Raw genomic sequence first — 10,625 nt, 5'->3', positions numbered from 1 at the left:
TACATTAGGGCAGTGTTTTGTATTTAGGTACCTGTTTTTACTTAAATACTGGGTATGGCCTGTAACACGAGCAAATAATTAAAACATAGATTGTACTCCTCAAACGGTGACACTTTTGTTCAACAACTTTTAAAAATTATGAAGTATTTAGAGTTCCTATTTTTCACACAAAATAAATATTATCTTCAATGGACGCCATCGCCATGCCATATCATTGTGATTGACGTTTCTTATCACGCCTTTAGTAAACATAACAAAATTCGCAATACATTGCGTCTTAGAATAAATTTTAAAGTGTATTAAAAATCAAACCACAAGTAATTTTTAAAAGTCGCTGAACAAATGTTGGTCAGTATGAGGAGTACAGCCTATAGTTAAATTTTTTGCTCGTATTGCAGGCCACACCCGGTATAATGTTACGAATTTTATTACTAAAGTCAACAAACATGATTTATGAGGGTCTTCTTCTTTCTTTACTTTTTTAATGAGTAGCCACCTACCTAGTAGAGACATACTAACCTTGCAAGGCCCACCTTGCATATTTGTCATATTTTTGATAAATTAAATTGGGATGAATTTAATTTGTTTCAGAACCAATAAAACAAAGGAAATGCTACAAATTTTGCAATGAATTATGTACAATGTAATGCACATTGAGTGTAAAAAACAATTTAAATACCTACTTTTTATCATTCCACCATAGAAAATGATTATTCATACAAAAGGTAACCATTCGTAGATTAGCATTATTATTAACAATATCACAAATCGTGATTATGATGAATAAGTACATTATTTCCCGTTAAATTTTCTAATATATTTATTGTTAATATGTATAAATTAAAATTGACAAAACAGATATTTTTAAAAATTTTATGACAAAAACTCTTCAGGTATCAAACGATAACATTACGATTGTCACAACCATTTACCACAAGAATAATACTGAAATATACTGAAAAATAAATAATACTGAAATAATTAATACTGTTACATTATGATACCAATAAACCAATACTTTGTATTGTTTTCCTATTATACATACAATATGATTTATTAATTTTAAAATGTATGCAACTATTCATTGAAAAAATTCATTATTTACACTAATTACATTAGGTAACACAATTCGTTATTTCATTTTACCCTAACTATTTAAGTATAGACTTTTAAAATATTATAACCTAATAAAAAACACCTTTTCGTTTCGGTCATACTCGTAACATTTCGTCCATGAAAAGTGACAATTCTAGATTTTAAATGTCTCTGTAATATTAGCTAGAGTGTATTTTATGAGACTACGTAGTCTCCGTACATTTTAATCCGTCAGGTGAAACGTCATTCGTCAATAGTAATAGCCAAATAGAGTTACCAAATTTTATCATCCGATCGAAGTTCGGTTCGGTTTTGATTTCGGTTTCGGTATAAAAATCCCGTTACCGAAAGGTCCGATAATTTTGAGCCGCAACCGAACCATCAGCCGCGCCGAAACTTACAACATTGTACTTTTGGATGGCGTTCGGCTGGATTTCAATAATGTTAAGTGAATTTGAATTAATCTTTGATAATTAGACTAGTCGTGGCTTCCGACATGCACTTGGTCGGTATTTTATACGGTCGGTACTGCCTGTCTGAATGTTTAATTGTTCAGGTGTTTAAGAAAAGCCATCACATTTTTTTCATCGTCTTTAAATATCTTTAAATAGTCGGTTTTGGCCACAACTGAGTCAAAACCATACCTTTCGGTTTTAGTCGTACATTACAATATTTTTATTTTATCGAAAACATTCTTTGCAAAATCCGTTAAATAATCCATCCCCTTCAAAAGTAAAGAAAAATTACGGTATTGGAAAGAATGCCAAATGCATTAGATTAAATTTCGGCATACAAAACATCGGAGAAATATAATATTTTGGAATATTTATATAATATTAAATTAAATAATTTTCTAAACATGCGTCTTCATTCTTTAAAGAACCAATCTCTCTCTCTATCTCCTTGTGGTTTTACTCATGTGATGGTGGGGTATGTCTTCCTTGTCTTTTCCTTCCACCTTTTCCTGTTCGACATGTTAATCCAAAGCCATAGCAGTAATCGAAATCTTTCTTGATTACAAAACTTTCAAATCTAAACTTGTCACCAGAACGAAACAAAAGTCTTGAGCACTCACTTAATTATTTACATGTCCTACAGCTGCGTTGTTTGTCAGAGCGGGGTGTCGCGGGGGGTGACCCGCGGCAGGGGCGCGGGGGCGGGCAGCGGCCGCGGCAGCGTGCGGAGGTGCTGCAGCGGTATGCCGCAGCGTTCGGGGGCGAGCGTGGTGCCGCGGGGCAGCGTGCACGAGCCGGAGGCGAAGCGTGCGGGCGGCGGGATGCCGGATGACGCGGTCTGAAAGAAGGACAGATTGTAGATTTTTGGGTAGTGATATCTCTAACTCAAGGTTCATGTACGCTCCAAGCGTGCACGCTCGACACCTACCGCCTACTGTTTTAATTTTTAATGGAAGAGTATGGTGGACAAGTGGGGCTTCACTACAATTCCTTGAAGTCGTTGTGCACGCCTGGATTATTCGATCATAAATATACCTGAATATTTTTCACTTTTATTAACTCGATCTTATGTAACATTCTTTAATTTTGCTACTGGATAGTTCCATTTCCATGTACATAATACAAAAAGCACAAGAAGCCTTTGAAGCTACTACTGTAATGAATGGTGTCAGATCTTAAAAGTTAACTTGTTTTAAATATCCAGGAAGCACTTTGGGGATATTAGCTTCTTGGCAATTTGCGGACGCCTGCTAATAGTACTTACCCCGGACTCGTGCATGGGTGGGTGCGAAGGCGGAGGTGCGGTGCGGAGCGGGCAGTACCCGGGCAAACCCCCGCGGACGCCGGCCACGCTGCCCCGCGGCCCACGGTTGCCCAGCGGTGGGGATATCGTTGAAACCTGCTGCTGCCGGTAGTAATCCATCTGTGGTAATGATGGGTGATATAGAAACGGTTACAGGAAGTCTGTTAGACGAAACATAGATCTCCGGTAGAAGTTTAAAATTCTATGAAGTTTTTTTTCATTTAGAGTTTGAAAGATCTTCAGATCAGAGATTCGTTTTTATTATCAGGAAAAAACAGTACGTTGACCATTTGACTTTTCACTTCAATTATACATTTTTCGTTTTTTTAGGTACTCTATCAAGGTTCAACCAATAAATTTTTCATTCTGTACCTAGCCTGTATCAGATAAGTATCCAAAACTCGTCTGGTGAGCCAAGTTGGGATAACTTTTTTCTCTTTACACTACTTTTAATTTTTAATAAGCAGAAACGTCTGCGAACGATGCTATTAAGCTTAGAATAAATTTAAAAGTGAAAAAAATTACTGTCTTGGGTGAGACTTGAACCCAATCCAGAACCTCCACTCCAACTCTCTCCACTCTCTCTTTCCACCCACTCTTGAACCCAGAACTCTTGAATCCAGAGGCCGTGAGTTCAAGTCTCACCCAAGACATTAATTTTTCCACTTTTAAATTAAATTTATTCTTTACACTAGTATTTTTAAGCCCTTTTTTAATAACTTACCTGCATCTGATCAGTATCCGAAGGTATAATGTCCGGGTTCCTATCATCGCTCTCGCTATCGTCCTTCTCTCTCAGCTTGTCCGGCGACGCCGGTTGCGACGTCGGCGTGGGCGCAGAGCGCGGCTTGCGCTTGGCGCAGCGCTGCCGCACGGCGATCATGAAGAGAACTATGACAACCATGAGCACGCCGCCACCCCCCACGGCCGCTGACATGGTGCCGGACATTTGGAAGGCGGTTCGGGGTAAGTCTGCGGAATTCGGGAAATGTCAAGTTGTTTTAGAGGGCGTGCACCCAGTAGATGGTCGGATATGGTCCAAAATATTACCCAGACTTCGCTCCAGGCAACAATGCAGATGGCCTAAGATCGAGAGGCCTGGAGAGCAGTGGTAGAAAGAATACTCCATAGGAGTTACGTCCCTCAGACATGAGGTCACAACCATGAAGAAGAGTGTTGTTTTGTTTCTTATGTCGGCAATACAGTAACAATGCACACTCGTCGAGAGCTCAGTGTTGCTCCGACACAATCAAACTCAACGTTGTACCATTGCAAGAATAGTTAAAATGTTTAATCAAAATGTTATCTTAACTAAAACAGAGAGTCATGAGACTAGCGGTTCTGTGGAACGGAAAATTCCATTGATCATTTTAATGTTCGGTATCGTTGAATTAACGCAAAAAAATCCAAAAGGACCGACACTTAAAATAAGTTGTCATGAGCATGGGGTTAGACAAGACGCTTCACACCTTCCCTTCCCAATTCAACCCTTTAACAGGCATAAACTTTCCAGAAATTATACTAACCCTTTCACTTTGTAAAGTTCCACATCAATGTGGGAAATATATTCCTTTTGCCTTATAAATTAAAAAAAAATCAAATCATCAACAACACACCAACACACATAGCAACAGGCAGCTTCTGGGCGAGCTCGCTCCATCGTAGGCCACGTCTATGCCTCAGCTAGTATGTGGCCATGAGTAAGCCCTTTCATAATAATAAAAGAAAGCTTAATAGTCGAAAGAATTACATACCCTGTAAGCTCTTGTCATGGACATGATGCTTCTCCGGCGGCCGCAGCGTCCCAGCGCGGAGTGGGAACGGATCTCCCCTCCCTTTGGCGTTGTACGCCAGAACCGCCGCGGCGTACGTACGCCCGGGCTGGAGACCCACGGCCGTGAAGCGTGGGACGGCGCTGGATACGTTCGCTACGATTTGCTGATGGAAAGATATTATTCATTAGTCTGGCAAAGCGCTGGTGGCCTAGCAGGAAGAGCGTGCGACTTGCAATCTGGAGGTCGCGGGTTCAAACCCTGGCTCGTACCAATGAGTTTTTCGGAACTTATGTACGAAATATCATTTGATATTTACTAGTCGCTTTTCGGTGAAGGAAAACATCGTGAGGAAACCGGACTAGTCCCAATAAGGCCTAGTTTCCCCTCTGGGTTGGAAGGTCAGATGGCAGTCGCTTTCATAAAAACTAGTGTCTACGTCAAATCATGGGATTAGTTGTCAAGCGGACCCCAGGCTCAAAATGCCGGGATAACGCGAGGAAGAAGAGTCTGGCAAAGAAGTTTTGTCAGTAGCAATAGAATAAAAGGAAAAATTCACCACCTCCGGCAACACTTCCGACCTTCTGGAACACCAGTCCCATTGCTCTTAACCAACTGAACTACGAATTTTTGTACGGATTTTTAAGGAGCTGAGGCGGTGAATTTATCATTTTTTCGTTTGATATAAAAAAAATATGTAAGTATGGCTCGCAGATATATCATGATAAAATCGATCCTAAGTAACTCACTTGTGTGACGATCTCCCGGACCTCCAGGAGGAAGGACTGCGGCATGCCGCCATTGAAGCCTTCCATGCAGCGGACTCCGAACGACGTCAGCGACGCGTTCACCACCGTGCAGTTATGCACTTGGTCTGGCCGGCCTGCACAGAAAAAATATTAAATTTATCAGTATCTTTAAGTCTGCTAGATTATAACGTCAACTATGCGTTTAACAGTTCAGGTGATGTTCGAGCTTAGACTGATTCTACCTCTTAGCATAGTTATAGCTTTAACGACTATTCTTGTACGCCGACAATGAAGGCAAGCCAATATTTTTGTTCAATTCAATAATATTATGATTCAATAAATATGTACACAACTCGAAATATAAGTTGAAGGATATCAGACATCCGACTAAAATAGATGGGTGGATGATTGAGGGCCCTCAATGAAGGAGAGACATGGCACAGACAAGTCAGGATATTTGGATGAAGTTTTCCTAACCGTGGACACATACTCGTATATGTACAATATCGGAGCGACCGAGGTGCTCAAAATTATCTGAACATGCACAGCGCTTCGACAATAGAGGCTTCAGATATTAGTAAACACCTTGGCCGCTCCAATTCATCTGATGGCTGTACACGCTGAAAAAGAACTTACCAGCAGCAATAATATGGTAGACGCACGGCACCCGCTGTTTCCCAATCCTGTTATGCGCCCAGCAGAGTAGAGTGCCGTAGTCCATCTCAGTGTGGGGCGTGTAGGTGACCGTCGAGCTAGTGCCGGCGCGAGACACGTACGAGTCACTCACTTCGTTGCTGTTGGCCGTGTTGTTGAAGGTCCAACGAAACTGGAGTGGAGGAAAGAAATTAATTCATGTTTCAATAGCCGAGAAAATATACCTTTTATTAATTCTTTGGGATTGTGGAAGGGGAATTGGGAGTTGAAAGCGAGGCGAACTCGCAGCGAGTTCGCCGGGAGCGCGAAACCAGTTCACCGCGAGCGCGCAACGCTATCGCAACTCGGTCGCAAATCGGTAGTGTGATAGGTCCCTTAGTAATAATTTTGTTTTAATACGTGAAATATGTACAGACGTAGTGCATAATTGTTTTCCTTCGTTTTTTCTCCGAAACGTTCGTAATTAATAATAATTACTAATTATCATGCTAGTCAACCTCAGTACTTTTTGTACCGAGACTGACTGAAATAGCAAGACGCGTCTAGTACGTTTCCGTGAAAATACGAAGGAAAAAAATGAGGCCCTACATCTGTATGCAATACCTACGTATGCTAGTAATTAAGGTACATTATTTACCTATATGAAAAAATTTGAATTTGTGTCATTTCAAGCAGAAACAACATTAGACGTCATCTACGAACGAAAAAGTTACCAAGGCCTCCAGTGCCGAATGGGTCGAATTTATGCAATATCTTAAAGGCTTTCGGCGCCCTAATACCGAGGCCTTCGTTATTTTTTCTTTCATATATGACATCTATTTAAGTTTATAGCTGCATGATAAGCAGTACTGACTTAGGGTAACATTCCATTTCCAACGACAGCTGCACTACTGTCAATTTTACTATGGAAATTGACAATGACAGCGACGCGTTCAGTACCGGTAGTGCAGCTGCGGTTAAAAATGAAATGTTACCATTAGTCGTTCATATTGCCATCAACATGAAAGTTTCTGCTTCGCTATTCTGTGGCTCTGTGAGATAGCTCATCTGACAACAGAAGATATGTAGTTACTTACAGTCACGTCAGACGGATTGGCGTCAACATGGCACGTGATGTGCGCTCGCTCCTGCTTCGCTACTCCGTGCACTCTCTGCTGTGAGCTGCGACACGTCGGCGCGTCTGTTGACAGATTATGTACCGTAAATATTATGTAAACACGCGGAATATAGAAATACTGCAATAATATTGCTTTTGCAGTTCCGCCAAATATAACGTGCTAGTCATTTGTGCCAACGGTGCCAACTCACTTAATTAGGATGCACATTCAATATAAAATTTTTGTCGTCGCAGACGTACCTAAATGCTTGATAAAACTTAATTGGTGCACTAAATCATACAAAATCAATGTAAGTGTTTTTACAGGCAGGCTTTCCGCTTTATGAGTTAGTAACCGCATAGTAACAAAACTCATATTTTATGATCTTGTATTTTCTCTATTTAAGTGAAATGATAAATTTGTTTTTGAGAAAATACCTACATTCTTTAATCACAAGTGATTGACTATTTCACTCGCTCCAATCACTTTAAGCTGTGGGCTGAAGCGATCCTAATAAGGGTTCCGTTTTTTGCTATTTGGCTACGGAACCCTAAAAAGGAGTAAGAGGACCTAAATACCTACAACTTATGTGCTTTGCCTAAAGAATTTACTGGTTCAAAATCATTATTAATTGTGCCTTTTGTATGAAGTGTTATGATCTTCTATTATTAGTATTACATTAATTAAGATAAGATTTATATTGATAAACAAGTCGGAACTGAATGCGAAAATATTAAACATGAGGAAAATGAAGGGATTAATTAAAATAAATGGCGTAAATACACGTTTTTTATTATAGAGCTCAATTACCGGGATGTAAATAATTAATTGAATATTATTTTCAAATATTGAACCTAGACAAAGTATTTATACCTAATGATATCTATCAGTTAGATCATGTTAGATGTCATTCTGATATCAGTGTACGTTCGAATTGGCCTGTAGATACGTTTATCCAATTCCTCAGAAACGCAAACACGTCGAAATAACCTGTATTAAGGATTTCACAAATACGTTCGCCGGTCTGAATGAGCACAAACTCCTCAAAAGAGCTTACACAGTCCTTTCAGCGTTTAAACTGCCATCCAGAGGCCACCCGGATGCCTACTCTGTTTTAATAATTTGATATGGTTTTCATCTCATTTGGAGCGAACTTGAGTCATGTCATCAACATTATTGAGTTATTATTACTTCATATACCGGGTGTGGCCTGTAATATGAGCAAACAATTTAACTGTAGGCTGTACTCCTCATACTGACCAATATTTGTTCAGCGACTTTTAAAAATAAACTGTGGTTTGATTTTTAATACACTTTAATGTTTATTCTAAGACGCAATGTATTGCGAATTCTGTTATGTTTAAGACGTGACAAGCAACGTCATTCACAATGATATGGCGTGGCGATGGCGTCCATTGAAGATAATATTTATTTTGTATGAACAATAGGGAGTCTAAATACTTCATAATTTTTAAAAGTTGTTGAACAAGTGTCGCCGTTTGAGGAGTACAATCTATGTTTTAATTATTTGCTCGTGTTACAGGCCACACCCGGTAGAAATTTTCGCAATCACAACCTGTACCATGCGACCAAAACGTCGTAAGCGCCGAGAAATTTATGGCGCTTATGCGTTTATATTGTGAGATTCATGTTCCGCTTCCATAGCTTGTCGGCCGGCAACAACTCATAGCGCAAAACTTAGTTCTCTTTGTCGTTTCTATACGTACAGTCACGCTCCGTGATTGTTACGCCATTTAGGGTTCTAGCTAGGGTTTGCACGACGGATCCGAAATGTATGGAAAGATCCGCGGATCCGGATCCAGATCCCGATAATTTCCTACATTTCGGATCCGTATTGCAAACCATAGTTCTAGTTAAATTGGACAATCCATAGCGTAAGTATGGAACAACTAATATAGCTAGGATCTTAAATGGCATTACAAACGCTGAGCGTGATGGTACCAAGTAATAATAGTTCAATGCGTGTCATAAGGTATCAATAAGTGTTTTTTTTTTTCGATGTGGTGCGCGCACAGCTCTTGTGAGCAAGGACCCCTCTAAGGATACGGGCGAGCCTTGCTCATATGCATATCTGTCGCCAGTTTTCCCTTAGTCGCCTTATACGACACCCACGGGACGAGATGGCGTGGTGCTAATCTTTTCTGATGCCGGCACCACAGGGCCAAATAAGTGTTAGCGAATAGCACCAATAAGAGAAAGACTCCTGATTGGATTTCGTCAGCACCAATCAGCGTGAACCACTAACGCTGATCGGTACTCACGGTTAGGGTCGTATCAAAATCAGATGAAAAACATATCATATTGTTAAAACAGAATGAGCCTCCAGATGTTTTTCTGACGATCGTCATACGATCGTTACGTTTTAAAAGCTGAATTTTTAAAAGCTGACGCTTTAGGCACATAAACGGATAATAATATTGAATTCTTAATTAGTACAGATATGTATATTTTCAAGTTGTAATTTTGCTAAGATTTGTCCAATCTGGCCCGTTGGGTTCCTATTTCTAAACTTTTACTAACAAACAAATTTTTAGTTCGTTTTCTTTCCAACAATACCTACAGAAAAAAAAAACCTCTAACACTCCACTATATTACTCGTAATATTTAACTAGTTAAAACCCTCAACACGTTCGTCATTAGGAGCTGTAAAGTTTTTAATGGCCCGGAGATCGGCGATATTTAGTGGCATAGCAACATTTGATAATTGTAGCATTAATTAATGGTATTTTTATCACGCGAGTAATTCTTAAAAAATTGAGAGGTGATTCTTTTGTGTGTGATGATCGCGACTTATCTTATAAATATCTAGAGACATACATTTACAATTTTAGATAAATTTACTTTTAAAGTTTGTGCTGTCTAGCGATAATACTGCCGATTGATGCCCTAACTTTATATTGGTGATTTGTATCATTTTTCATAGACGTGTGCAATGGAGAGTATTGTATTGTCGTGTATTGTTTTGTCCCATTTTTTTTATAAGACTGTTCAGTACTTACAAAGCACGTCCAAGGAAAATGGCTTGCTTTCTCCATCGCCCTCCGCATTGAAGCCGACACACGTGTAGTTGCCAGCAGTTCTTCTCCCAACGCCCTGCAGCACCAGCGAGTGGTTGCTGATGATGACGCCTTGTCCGATGTTGTGAAGCAACGTTTTGCCCTGATAAAATAAGAAATATGCTTCAAGTGACATAGGATTTCTGAAAAACCATAATGTGATTGGCAGACAAGGCTCCAAGGAAGCTGCAGGCTTATTGTGTCTAGGTAGGTATGTATTATGCTTTATTGTACATAAAAAAACACAAGAGACATAGTGGCAGAGTAAATTAAACACAACAAAAGCGAACTTATCTCTTCATGGAATCTCTTACAATTAAACTTGTGTGCAAACTGTATATCTGGCGTAAATGTCAAAATCTATGTTGGTGCCCAGATTTTTGACATTTTCGGCAGCAATGCAATCGTCCTGCAATACTCCGT

General features: G+C 39.7%; 1 protein-coding gene across 1 annotated transcript in view; it reads right to left on the bottom strand.

The window, feature by feature from the left end:
• Positions 1–251: 251 nt before the first annotated feature.
• Positions 252–10,625, bottom strand: part of LOC134673238 (neural cell adhesion molecule 2-like) — a 448,161-nt gene continuing 437,787 nt past the window's right edge. The window contains exons 11-18 of the mRNA XM_063531190.1: positions 10,146–10,305; positions 7,105–7,208; positions 6,011–6,200; positions 5,375–5,508; positions 4,608–4,791; positions 3,578–3,825; positions 2,815–2,973; positions 252–2,388 (exon numbers count right to left, since the gene is read on the bottom strand). Of these exons, the coding sequence (XP_063387260.1) occupies positions 2,206–2,388; positions 2,815–2,973; positions 3,578–3,825; positions 4,608–4,791; positions 5,375–5,508; positions 6,011–6,200; positions 7,105–7,208; positions 10,146–10,305 (1,362 nt within the window). The 3' untranslated portion in view covers positions 252–2,205. The remainder of the gene's footprint in view (positions 2,389–2,814; positions 2,974–3,577; positions 3,826–4,607; positions 4,792–5,374; positions 5,509–6,010; positions 6,201–7,104; positions 7,209–10,145; positions 10,306–10,625) is intronic.

Source organism: Cydia fagiglandana, chromosome 18 (assembly GCF_963556715.1).
Source record: "Cydia fagiglandana chromosome 18, ilCydFagi1.1, whole genome shotgun sequence".
NCBI lineage: Eukaryota > Metazoa > Arthropoda > Insecta > Lepidoptera > Tortricidae > Cydia > Cydia fagiglandana.
The sequence above is the reverse complement of the archived record's forward strand: the minus strand, read 5'-3'. Positions and strand labels throughout refer to the sequence as shown.